Here is a 14289-nt window from a genome sequence, read left to right as displayed (position 1 = left end):
TTTTTAGAATGCAAGGTGTTCCACAAAGCATGGTAAATATGTATGTAGAATTAGGAAAAATTAAATACGAACGATTCTGTAATGGCCGAAATCACGGTGCTTAGTTAAACCATTGTTCAGTCAACCGCTAACAAAAGTTTAACTATTAATTTATAATCACAGTTACATATGTAGCTAGCTATGGAAATTCATATCGAATGAAAATATACAAATTCTAATAGCTCAACCAGCCACCGACGGAGCGCCCTTCCGTACCTGCTGTCCGTATCAACACGAGAATCTCATCAGCTGACACGTTCTACGGTTTTACATTGGTGGCTGGTTGTACTATAAAAAAATAATACTTTTCCATACAAATTTGAAATTGGTTTCGCAAAGAAATTTTTAAATTCACAAGAGTTCAACTACGGGAACATGCTGGTTTAAACTCTTGTTAACTGAGCACTGTGAATATCAAAATCGATAGATAGTGTTCAAAAAAGGAATTCAAATGTATTCGTGCTTATTAGCTGACACCCCGCCCGTTAATTCCCCACAGAACAAAAACGCCTATTCTGTTGCATTACTCGACAATTCTTTCATAGGCAATTTAAAACAGTTGAGTTATTTCTTCTTAATTTGCCGCATAATAGCCCACTTATTGTTAGATAATACACTTTTGTACATACATTCATACATACGTGCATATGTACATTCACGGCTAGCCACACACAAAATTTTAAACAATAAATAAATTTGAATGTTTATGTACCCACCAGTATGTAAAGATTTAAGTGATGTCAGCACCGCTGCAACTCCAGAAGCACTCCTTGTTATGCTCCATATGGGCGCAGGTGCATTTTGTCAAATGATGGCGCGAGCGTTGATGTCAAATTTGGCTGTCACATTAACAACTGAAGAGGCGTCCTCATTACACATTGGGACAAATATTTATGTATTTACGTGGTACATATGCATATGTACATGGTATGTATGAAAGTGGACCACGTACTTATTCATAAGTATGTATGTATATACATACGCACATTTTGTATATAGAAAATATAAGTATGTATGTGTTGAGTGTTTGTTCAGATTGTTCTTCAACGAACAAAGCGCCTTGGTACTAATCCGATTGACTACTTGTGTTGGTAAATATTTTACTTTAAATAACTGGTTTTTTTTCCTTCAACAACGATCTTTTTCACGCATTATTGCCATACAAATGAGATTTACTTTTCATCGCGCGTAATCACGCGTTACAAAAAAAAAACTGATTCTTGAGAAACCCAGATATCGAGCTTCTTCTGGTATAGAGTTTTATATACATCAGACCGTACCAGAAATAAAAAACCTCGACGTATACCCCTGTGGGACTATTCTCAAACGGGTTAGCGACAAATATCTTACCGCTATCTCAACCTTGCGACATCCACTACGGTTTGTCCGAGCTATTTCTCCGATTTGTGGCGGGCGTCTTCATATTGTCACACAAAGTTGAGGGACCTACGAACCTACCTGCGAACGGCGATTGTATTTTTATGAGAAGCTGCTCTTATTGCAGAAATACACTCAGAGGTTAGTCATTGCCTGCCGAGGGGCGACCGCTTTTAGAAAAAAACGTTTTCTTTTCTTTTGTTTTTATGTTAGTCGGAAACTGGGCTCGAACACAGGCCCTGTACTTACCCACCAGATCTCAGTTCTTACACCCAAACATACCACCCTAAAGTCACTAAATTAAAGCTCACCCAAAGTCTTAGGTTTTGGCTGCTTTCAAATTCCGTTGAAGTCCACGGATGCCACTAACAGAACGATTTGTTTAAGATTTGAAGCCGTGTTTTGTAAGTGAAGGGCGGAAGGAGTATTCGAGCTCGGATAAAGCACCACAAAATATGCTTATGTGTGTACTATATATAAATACCTTGCGAGTGCAAAGAGTTTTTCAGCGTAGGCATACAGCCTAAGCTTATTGAATACACATATATATACACATCAAATTTCCTGTAACTTGATATTTTTCACTTTCAACTACGAATATGACAGATATTTAAGATCCGTGTATATGCAACTTTAGTGCAATTCACATATTTACATAGGTATGTATGCACCTACTATATTAATATTCTGAAGGCAGACACAACTCTAAGCACTTCAGACTAGTCAATGCCGCGGATATTTTTAAAGACATCTCTTCAGAATGAGTGACAGATCAGTGAAAACTGTCACCATTTCAAGCACGGGAAATTATGTGACGATATTAGTTTACCTACATATAGTTAAGGTAAACAAATTATTTATATGCTAATGTACATATGTATATAGAATGGTTAGCCTATTTGTCGGTATTTTTCTAAATACATCAAAACAACCACAACATAGAAGAACTTTTTTGGTGAAATTAAAAATCCCTATAAATTACTCTATTTGGTTATATACTTAATTTCCTGACTCCACTATTTCTAATAAAAATAATACGCTTGAATCATCAACATATAAGGCCATGAGGGCCAGAGTAGCCTAACTGACATTTCAAAAAAAGTTGAGGTACTCCTTAAAATACATTACTAGAATCGAAACGGTAATAGCCCGAAGCAGGTGCAATGAACTTTTTAGTAAAATGCTTCCTTCTCATATTACAAAAAAAAAACTTTTATATAGGCTCCTCTTTCCCTCATATAAGAAATAAAAACAAAGGACGTTTCTAAACCTCAGCAGATTGTAATGCCAAATGTGCGCAGCCATGGTTAGATGCTAATTTTCAACCAGGTTGCGCAAATTAGACCTCTTTATCTAGTGCGGTTTAGAAATAAAAGAGACTGATGCTTTGTATTTTAACATTTTCGAGTGAACCCTTTCAATTCGAGAAATTTATTTATTTTTGTACGTAATACAATTGTGGAACGCTTTTTTCTGATACGGTTTAATGTGCATACATGTGTAAATATGTATATATGTAATTGCGGCTTAAACTATTTCTACAGCCAGTTTTAAACGACTGCATATTAGACTTCTGTTAATTTTAATAGATTAGGGTGAATTCCAAACCACTTTATGTGGCGCTACCCATAAGTATCCGGCTCGAAGTATTGATTCAGTATACACATACATATTTACTTGGGTACATATGTACGTACCTACACATGCACATTTATGTGCATTAAGACGCCTCCCGAAACAATTCCTGCTGCTGCTTCCTCCCACATGGTTATTCGTGATTTGGATACTTTTGGAAGTACATATTCTTGATAGTTCGGGACCCAAATCACGGCATCCGTGACGGAATAAAACTCTATACGAAATTTAATTTTGTCATTACAACACTAATAACGAGCTTGCCTTCTTACAATTTAAATTGTATTGTACAGCTGTCATTTTTGGAAATTGGAAATAAATTCTCTTCGAATATTCATATGGTAAAAAAAAAATTACCTATGCACATCCTATGATTTTTCAGTGACAAAATTTTTCGGAAGCCATTAGAGTCTAAATGGTCTAATAAAATTTTTAAAGAAAATAAAAAAGGGAAAATATTTTTTTATTGATACGTTAAAAATGAAAAGTTAATACAAAATGACCCGAAATCATCTGAATTACTAAATTGTATCGAATTGTTTCAAAAATTTAATTATTTTGAAAATGTTGGCAATTTTTTTTTAAGTCCTATAATTTATAAACTGTCAGGATTTTTAAAAAATTGGTTTCTTTTCATATATAATGCGATTTCAAAGGGTATTTTCAAGGGACGTGAACGTACAAAAAAATGTGGTCAACGGTTCCAACCGTTTTTGCACCTTTGGATTAGTTCGTCAAAACGGTGTTTTAGGCTCGATTCAATGATTCGGAAATTAAAAAGCAAATATATACATATGTATGTATGTATAGTTATTTTTATTTAGTACCAATCCAAAAAAGTATATGAAAACATACATATATGATTTATGTCATACGCTATATCTATGTATGTACGTAATAAACATAAGTACATACAATATATTTATCATATTTAACAAAAGAAAAAAGTGGGGAAGATTTATCTTTTAAATACTGGTCGAAGTGAACATTAAACCTTTCTAGAGAGTGGTTCGATTTTAGGTTCGGATCAAACATCTGGGGAACATTTCGGTGCGGTTAATGGTTTCGTTAATAAGTAGAAAAAATTGGTTAGCCTGGTTCAAAACCGGCTCACGTCCTGGTATTTTTCAACGTGGCCTAGCTCAAGCATAACGCTCAAATCGATGGGTTTCGTAAAGTCTGCCATACTTTCTTATGCGCTTAGAAAGACCGATTTACTTTCTATGTAGCGGGAGGCAGTCTAATGATCAAAAGCATGAGAACCATCAAATTGTATTGTTTATATTTGAATAAATCAACATTCATCGACCATCTAGTCGGGGATATTATGGCATACAACAAGCTGCTAGATCATCCAACTTCATTTTAGTGATGTTTCGAAGTTTTTGAAAAAAATAAAAATAAAAATTTAATTAAATAGATAGCGCCCCATTGGCTGAAGGATAGATGTTAGCTTTGGATTGTTTAGCTTTTGTTTGCTGTTTTCCTCCTCTTATTCAAATATTTTAATTTTCAACAAAACCAGTTGGTTGCACATTTCTTTCTCTAATGTTTATGTACTTATGTATGTACATTCTACATACATTCTTATATGCTAAACATACGCCTTCACATCTTAATGTAAGTCGGCTGTATACAGTTTTGTTGCATTTTATTTAATATTTACAAAGGTATGTATCTATGTATGTATGTGCATATGTGCACCCTTTGCGCCCAAGTCTTTTGTTTTTATAGGCCTGTTAATTGTGTTGTTAATGTTATGTTTAAGTGATTGTTAACGCAATCACATTCGTGTAAATAAACAAAACCATACCGCCACCCCTCGAACAGCTGTTGACTTTTCACACTTTTCGCATTTTGCGGTGATCCACATTCATAAAACAGACGAAATTAGCATACATATGTATGTATGTATGTATATTGTATATGATCGATGTGCATGCGTATGCACGTATGTGTTATAATTTGGTTTGTTTGATTTATCACACATGGTTTTACAAAAGAATTTGTGCCTCCGAATACCAAAATATGGCGTCACTAAACAATGCCTACTACTTCCTTTAGACAGGCCTATCCAATTTTTCATGGGAAAGGAAAACTAAAAAAAAAAACACTAAAGATTTAGACTTCGTTAAAACTTTCATTTTATACGTGGAAAAGAATATATTTTCAACATTTTCCAAGGAATCGTTTTCGTAACTTCACGTAGATACCCGTAGATAGATATTAAATTAGTGGTGTCTCGCTGGGCGAGTAACAGAGCTGGCAAAGATCGTTTGACATAAACAGAAAGAAATGTGCTTCCCTATTGGAAGATTAATTAAGCTTTAAAATCTCCTCTTGTTATACCCTCCTAGTAAACTCTGCCTGACGCATTCCTACCAAACTATGCCAGTTCATATCCATCAGTGTGTTCCTCTTCGTCCTAAGCTCCTCCTTTATAGTACTGGGACCTGCGCCCAGTAAGGGCCCGGGCCAACTGGAGTCACGGTTGTCGTCTCGTTACCTTCCAGTCCCATTTGTCAAGGTTGTACCCACGCCAACTAGATGTTCTTGTGCCAGCCAAGGGAGTTTAGCTTCTCCGGGCACTCAAAGACCAATGATGATTTGATTTCATAAAGTAAGAGAAACTTGAGTGCCGACTGTCTATCACTTAGGGCCGTTTGCACCATGTTTACCCAGCTTATAATATATTATCGATAAAGCAGTCGATGTGAGCTCGGTATCCTATACATATTTATGATTGCCTTCGCACAAAAGTAGAAGGCGTATACTGCAACTGGAATGATACTGGTGAATTTCATCATAGGAACCGAGATCCTAGTCCGGGTCCGTAGATTCCTTCTGAGGTCTTTGAGCGGGCCTCATGAAGGCGGAAAAGCTCCAGGTTTTTTTTCTGCATTACTATATTTTAAAAACTATGGTTCACCTAAGTCGTCTCTATGAAACAGAGCTAGCGGGAGCAAGGACCCTTCTGTTTTGGGAACAACTACACCAAAAACCCCTCTTCAGTAAAGCTATGCAGAGTTATTTACCTGTTCTATATTTATATGAAGAAGCTGAAGTACGATGACTACTTACAGCGTCGTCGTCGGGCATGTGTTATGAATACATACCGGCGAGCGGCATGGTCGCTGTGGTTTGGTGAGCGATTGTCTCACCTTAGCCAGAGTAGTTCTGGAAACCCAAACTACCGCACAATGGATTTTTTTTTTGTTGGAACCAGGCACAAACGCGTGCAGAGAACAACACTCTGACTACATGCCATTCATAGTACTGCTTTCATGTCCCTTTTAATCTCTTTTAAATCTAGACGATTTATGAACCAACCTAAGCAGAGTTGTTGGTGTCAAAGAGCTCAGATGTTCGTAGAATCACAAAAAATGTTCCACCCAGTTTCTGATGATGGTTATAGGGCTGGCCAATGCCTTAAGGGCAGCTTGGCTGTCACTGTAGTGACGTAAACTGCTTCCCACCTATTTTCCATCACGTAGTCCATGGCCTTGCGAATTGCAAATACCTCAGGCTGGAAGACCGAAGCATATACCCCAAGAAACAAGCGAAGCTTATCCCCATTATCTTCGATAAAAATCCCAGATCCTGAGTCATTTTTGGAGCCATCAGTAAACATTCGACAATGTGTGAGTCCGGGCTCAGTGGTGTAATTAAAGCAGCATTCAGCCTCAGGGTGATCAACATTATAGAATATCTTCAACAAAGGTAATCGTAGCGTACTATCCTAAGACATTGAAAAGACACATGTGTTCAGTTCTCTGCCACCAGCACTTTCCGCCACGCCCCACTCAGTGTTATACCAACATCGGTTTATTTTTAGTCTGGTTTCCCCACGTATGAGGTCATAAAGTGATGGTAAGGGCAGCAGTGAGTCAAGAGCAGCGCCAGGTGTAGTAGAGAGCCCAATAGGTTATTATTGGCTGCACTCAACTTTCCGTCCGTATAGCCTTGGCAGCGGATATCGTTGCCCAAGAGAAGCTGAAGGAATTCGTCCACCACTAAACTCCACAGAAGAGGCGATATCGACGTATCTTCTCCTACAAAAGCTCCACAGTTGCGAGATTCTTCGCATAAACACGAACTTTCGCATAGCCCCTCAAAGCAAAAGTAGGTCGATCTTGGTATTTTAACCCTCTTGCAGCCACCGAAATGCTCTTTATTGGACGTTCTCGAAATAAGGATTCATAACGATCCTTCTGTAAAGAAAAGGATTCGTTAAAATATTCTACAATAAATATTCCCCAGAAATTTTTTCTATGTATATGGTATGTATGCTCGAACAAAGTATTTCGCTCAGACTAAAATTTAAACCCTTTTCGGAGCCAAATTTAATAAAACAAACTTTTTACCTGAGATTGCAAAACACTTTGCGGAATTGAAATTATGTCGCCACCAGAGAACGCCCCTGGTGGCATCGCTCAACGTCATTTTACACAGCTGTTTCAGTTTGGCGGGCACGCCGTCTTCAGACATAGTGGCGTATAGGTATACTTATTCAAATTATCGCCAATAAAAATGCAACCATTTGCAACAATCATATGCTTTTCGTGATTGCAAATTCTTTCTGACTAAAATTTTTCCGGCAATAATTTGCAATTTCTCTCCAGGAGAACAGTCACTTCGCGCTCTCAGTTTTTGAGTGATGGATAATTTTTTGGTCTGCACGAACGCGATTTGGGCAAAAATTATGATAACTGGTACGAATTCGTACAAATTTTTTGCTCGACGAACAAACCTACCATTAGCTTAAATGTTGGCAAAAATTTGGCGAGAATAATAGTACAGCCTAGGCTTCGTTCTTCTTACTTTAAAGCTTTATAATATTCCTTTAATACCAACAGCCGCAGAATATGATAAACATTTTTCCCCCTCCTATTCATGACATGGACACTGTTAGAGTTGATTCTGATAGTCCAGTTTTACATGAAGAAACTTACCATAAGTCCGATATTTTTCAGAAAATGAGATTAGTTTATCGAAGGATGCATCTCTAATCTAAAGCGATCAGAAAATCCATGAACTGCATTCAGGGACCAATTGGTTTAAGCGAAATATGGATTAACAAAATGTCTCCGGTGGCATCACAAAGTGCGCAGAGTATCTTTCTGGGACGATTGCCTTACCTAATCTAATGGTGATTCGTTTCTTCCAAAAAATGGTGCCAAGATATGTTTGATGTTAGACTCAGTGCATGTGCCTATTTATTCCTGTCTGGCTCAGGAATACATACCAGAATAAAAGTGCAGAGAATGCTCCTTTTTTGCCTTACTGCAGTGCGACATTTTATGAGACGAACACAGAATTTTCACACCGGTTTGGAAAAGAGAAAGGGGCAGTCTAAAGATATATATTTTTTTTTTGTAGAAACGAAAACGCCATAAGCTAAACGAGTCAAGCCGGTTAGTTCCTACTAAATGTCTAAAAAATATTGAATAAATTTTTATGTACGAAAATACAAATTAATGAAAGTCCTCCGGATTTAAAACAAATTACTTTTTGTTCTTCATTTCCAGACATGGCCTTTTGGTTTCCATCACATGCAAACTAGCAGCAATAGTAGTAGTAGTAATCGATTGCAGACCCTTCAGTACTCCCCCACCGAATGGAATCATCATACACGCAATGCCTATTCCAAATATGGACGGATGTCTAATGGCAGCAGTAGCAATAATAATAATGGCATTTATCAGCAAGAATCAAACAATTTGCACCCACATCATTGGTATGCGAACGAAGAACCAATGGCAGAGGACATCAGCAACAATAACAACAATTGTACCTTTTTTGAATCGCAAGCGGAACATCACTTTAAACAAAATCATGAAATTTCACAAGTTCATCAGCAAATACTATATCATACAACAAGTCATACAAATACGCAAAGTTCGATACGATAAAAAAGGAGGTGCATATATTTATGTACATACATATATCGCTAGCTTAGAGTGAAAAGTTGTTAAGTCCCATTTTAAAAATTTTACAGAATAGGCAAAAAACTTCTAATAGCAATTTTCTTCAAGTATTTAGCACAATTTTGAATACAACGTTTTAGCTGTTTAAACCAAAGCAAAACTCCATTTGAATAAGAGGGATTCGATCTGTATTAAAAGATTTCGTACTAAATATTTTGGCCTTATCGGTTTTTTGGGTGCTTCTTTTGGACTTAAGAAATTTTCCTTCCGTTGAATATAAACGAGAATAAATGAAACAAGTACAGTTATCATTTTCAAAACATCCTTTATCCTTTATCGAAACATGAGTTTTTATAAAAAGTGGACTTAACAACTTTTCACTCTAAGCTAGCGATATATGCACTTATGTAGAATCATACTATTTAAATTAAGATGCTTCTACACCAACCAGCCAGCTCAAGAATTATCCTCAATTGGGTTAAAATATTTTGGGTTTTTATTGGTATCGTGAAGCACTCCTATATGTAGCACAGCGGTAGTTTTTCGAGCCCGTCAAACAAGGCACCCGGCGGTAAAACTGATGGGTGGTCGATTACGGATGGCAACCGAACTTCAGTTGCGTAGCCAGTGTCTGAAATTGTATTGCAGATGGCAACTGGCAATTGAAAGCTACCAACTGACGGCTTATTTACACTCAAATCTTGGTTGGTGGTACCTCAAAACTTGTTTATTTTCAACTTTGTAACACTTAGGGCCGGTTGTTCAATGTCTGGTTATCACTACTTGCCGGTTAAACATCATTATCGACGATTTCGACATCATGCATGTAACATGTCGTCCCGTTTCTGCCTTAACCTCGTATCTGCAATAGAGGTATTTTAGAGAGTGTAAGAAAAAATGCTTAATTTCTTCCCCTAGGATACAATAAACGCATTTTATACTTAATATTTCTGGTTCCACTAATAGTAGTGAGCAACCTCATTAAGTCTTTGTTCTATTTTCAAATAGTGTGACAGCTGTTATAAGTGGTAATATTAGTTTTCCCAAAAATTGTAGAAACGTGGTTAAGGCAGAAACGGGACGATGTGATCGATAAAGCAGTCATTGTATCTAACCGGAGCTTCTACTTCCGATTTTTGCTAATCAGACATTGAACAACCGGCCCTTAACTATAGTTGCTATTCATAATACACATTTTCATTTCAGTGGCGTTGCCCTTCGACAACTCAACTGAGGTTGCGTTGCTATTCATAATCAACCCATAGATTATAATACGCTAACTACAGTGTTGTCTACCGTTTTTTCTAAAGTTAGCTATAGTTTTCGAGATCTTTGAAATTCAAATTGAAGAGGGCTTAAGAGCCCCAAGAAGGCATTTTATACATATTTTGCTATTGTCAAAACTAATGCGCTCAAAAATATGCCAAAATATTACTTCTGTGTATGTAATATAAATATTATATAAATATTTTTAAGTGAATAAGTATTAACACAATCGTGTACGTAAAGCTAACTATTTATACATAGTACATTATAAAATATAAGTCGTAAATAAAGAAACTGGATTATATTTCTGTGCACTCTTGGCAAAACAATTTACACATATCTATAAATGTGTATGTATATTAGGGTCCATCACTCTTCATACAAAAATAGGCGGTACCAGGGAAGCCAACTCGTGGGGAATTCCCCGATTTGCGGGGAATTTCAGTTTGCGTGGGGAATCGGAGAATGGACGGTTTTTTGTGGGGAATTTCAATTCTAGTATAACAAAGTTTCAAATGGCCGTTGTTTTTTTTTTTTAGAAGTTTCTTTGCATTTGCTTTCATATAGCGAATGAACCTAATTTATTTTTATATGGAATAAAACAACGCAACAACTTAGGAAAAAATCCTAAAACGGAAATTTTTAGCCATTTGAAACTTGCACTTTATTATTCTAGAATTGAGTGGGCTACAAAACTGCATACTCAAATTATTTATAGAAACTCCGATTAAAAAGGTCGAAGGTTTGTTGAATATTTTTCAAATATTGCACAAAGTCTGAAACTAGGACTTATACAGTTTTTGTTAAAGAATAAACTATATTTTTATTAAAAAAATAACTCAAATTAAATAACAAAAAAATAATAATAATTGGTGCGAGTAAATTTTTTCGACCACTGTATGTATGTAAATATTATCTACATAAATATTATTTTGTTCTTTATTTGTGAACTACCTTTATAAAAGTTTGGTTTGGTTTATCAATACATACATAGAATAATTACGTTCAAAAATAAAAACAAAGAAAGACCAGTAATATATCAAAATAAATAATTTTTGTTTTTGTTTTTTGTAAGTAAAGGATATCTATGGGTGGGGAATTTTACGAAATTTCGGGCAATATCGGGGAATTTCATTGTCGAACTTGGGGAATTCTCGAAAATGAGTTGGCTAGCCTGGTCGGTACTATTGTTTTTCCATCCGAAAATTATTAAGATTTTCGTGAGCTGAACCAATTTGAAAGCATCTCAAAAAATCGAGTTGTTTATAAATTAAATTAATTTTTTTTTAATATTTTTTCCAAAAAATAACATCAGGTGATAGAAGTTATTAAGTTTAAAATTGGATTTTTGAAAGTATATTCAAATCGGTCCAGCTTACGTAAGTTTTTTTTCGAAATATTTTTGTGAAGTTTTATAATATAATAAACTTTATAATTCAGGTGGAAAACTGTCACTATTTCGCTGAAGGTATACATAAATACTTACATACAATGTATGTGGTTTTTTAATACTTGGCTTCATGAGTTTAATTATTTAAATATTAGATAAGAGCCAATACTTGAATTACCAGATATGGCAGGTAAACAGGCAGCATTTAAGGAAATGGCTCCGTAAGTATCACCTGCATCATCTCTGAGAAGGACCAGAATGAGGTGTCTTTTTTTTGTGGTTTACTTCCGGACAGGGTATTTTCACACATTGCTGTGCCTATTCAAGTAGCCTAGTAAAATTAGATCAAATTGGTACGAAGAAAAAATGTGTAGCAGCGATTTTTTGATGCAATTTACTTCTATTTATATTAGATAATGGATCCACAGTCTTGGCGCTAAATTTCATATGGCAACATTCCGCAATCTTGAATTTTAATTTTAGATTTTGCTTTACAACTTTTGTGCCACCGGAGAATCCAACACCAAAAAAAAGTAACAGCAGGTTCTTATATTTGTCACTCCTATTGCGAGTGTCGATTAGTAGTAAAAAACGACTGTTATTCGATTATCGCTTTTCCATGGTATTGTGAATGTCGATTTTTCGTTCAATAAGCGACTGTGAATAGTTTTTAGTCACTCATCCTTCTTCAACTGTTTGTTTGTAGAAGGATGATCGCTTAAAATTTATTCACACTAACTTGTTGAACGAGACAACGACGTTCACAATACCATGGAAAATCGATAATCGAATAATAGTTGTTTATCTACTACCAGTCGGCACTCGAAATAGGGGTGTTTGAGGTTGCTGATTACGAACCTATGTAGAGTATGATTTTAAAAATTCATAATGGCGAATCCAATATGGCGGCCAAAAAATTAACATCGATTCGGTCCGCTTGAAAGGTTTTTCTCTGGGATTCTTGGGGCCGCTTTTTACGAATCAGAGATCAGTCTGGGAAAATCAAAAATGGCCGGCTCAATATGATAGCAAGAAAAAATTAAAGTCGATCCGATTCACTTTATACGTTTTCAGGGTTGGTGATGGCATATAAAATTCTCTACAACTTTACGAATTTGAACATGGTACGTATTTTCAAAAGAAATTGTTGAAAAATGACGAAACCGTGAGGTAAAAAGGTTTAGCAGTTTTTGCTAATTATTTAAAATAAAAAAAGAAAAAACATTTTAAAACTTCATATAAAAAATGTGGAAAATTAAGTTCTCTATAAATTTTTATCCGGCCGCTGTGGTGTAGTGGTAAGCAGTGCGCGCTTTCATTCACCAGCACCTGGGTTCAAGCCCTGGTCCAAGCAACATCGCAAAAAATTTAGAAAAAAGTTTTTCTTAACAGCGGTCGTCCCTCGGCAGGCAATGGCAAACCTCCGAGTGTATTTCATAAAAATACAATCGCCGTTCGGAGTCGGCGTAAAACTGTAGGTCCCTCCGCTTTGTGTGACAATATCAAGGCGCACGCCACAAGTTGGAGGAGAAGCTCGGCCAAACACTAACATATGTGTAAGCGCCAATCTATTATTATATTATAAATTTGTATTTAACCAATTTTACGAAAAATGCAAAAAAAAACAAAAAACCTAAAATACAAGGTGGCGGAATGTTGCCATATGATTTTGTGGGGCAAGTCTGTGGATCCATGATCTACGTATCAAATAGAAGTAAACTGCAAACAAAAACTGATACTACATTTTTTTTTTTTTAAGAAAAAGTCCAATTTTACTGGGCTACAAGTGAGTAAAAAAAAATATTCAGGCAAAATGATAACCTTCTCCTTTTTTTTAAGGCGGTTTCAGATTTTTCGCTTAGTTTAATAAAAAGCGAATGCTTCAATAGCTTATTCAACCGCCGCCTTGCCTGATTATCGCTCTGCATATTCGGTGCATCGAATTAACCAAGTTTGCACAAACACTTTTCGGAATGGAATACCACGATTTTAGAATGTGGCGCAACAATTCGTCTTTATTGCTGGCTTTAAAAGGCCCGATTCTCTTCTTCAAGTCTGCCCAATGGGGTTGAGGTTTGGCGATTGAGACGGCCACTCCATAACTTGCACTTTTTCCTTCTTAAACCACTATTTTACGAGTTTCGATGCATGTTTAGGATCACTATCCTGCAGTAACTCCCACCGCAATGGCATTTCCTCTTTAGAATACGGAAGACTTATCGTCTGTAATATGTTTACATAGTCAACCGCGCACATTTCGTTCTTTATCCAAAATATTGGACCAACGCCTTCCTCAGGTAAGCAGCCACATACCATAATGGAACCAACGCTGTGCTTAACCGTTTTTTTTTCGTGTATTGTGGATCAAAGGCTGTATTCGTAGGACATTTTACGTACTGCTTTCCATCTGATCCAAAAGATGTTTTCTGGCAAAAGTCAGTTGTTTTTGTTTTTAAGGTTCAGCAACGGCACCTTTCTAGGGATTCTGGTTGGAAGTTTGGCTTCTGCCAATCTGTACCTAATGGTTCGGCTTGTTACATCTAAATTTAATTCGCAAAAAACTTGCAAAGTAGGGGAAATTGAGAGAGCAAAGTGACATTTTATTTTGAGGGGAAGCTGCTGGCTTCTGCTGGAAAAATTTTTGCCAACAGGAAA

The 14289-nt window shown here is 36.2% G+C and overlaps 1 protein-coding gene across 1 annotated transcript; it reads left to right on the top strand.

Moving 5' to 3' along the window:
• The first annotated feature begins 6 nt into the window (after positions 1-6).
• LOC118742774 (probable cyclin-dependent serine/threonine-protein kinase DDB_G0292550) lies at positions 7-9219 on the top strand. Its single transcript, XM_036475109.1, has 2 exons — positions 7-32; positions 8580-9219. Exons 1-2 carry the CDS (start codon positions 9-11, stop codon positions 8961-8963), a joined length of 408 nt encoding a protein of 135 aa, XP_036331002.1. The 5' UTR covers positions 7-8; the 3' UTR covers positions 8964-9219.
• The last annotated feature ends 5070 nt before the right edge of the window (positions 9220-14289 follow it).

The sequence above is a fragment of the Rhagoletis pomonella genome, unplaced genomic scaffold (genome assembly GCF_013731165.1).
Source record: "Rhagoletis pomonella isolate Grant_MI unplaced genomic scaffold, Rhpom_1.0 Rhpom_scaffold_00007, whole genome shotgun sequence".
Lineage (NCBI taxonomy): Eukaryota > Metazoa > Arthropoda > Insecta > Diptera > Tephritidae > Rhagoletis > Rhagoletis pomonella.
This window is presented reverse-complemented; position numbering and strand designations above follow the sequence as displayed.

Excerpts from the sequence above, each read along its gene's own strand:
- LOC118742774 (XM_036475109.1), top strand. The coding sequence starts at position 9 with ATGCAAGGTGTTCCACAAAGCATG. Across the intron at positions 33-8,579 it reads AAGGTGTTCCACAAAGCATG|ACATGGCCTTTTGGTTTCCA; the intron begins GTAAATATGTAT and ends CTTCATTTCCAG.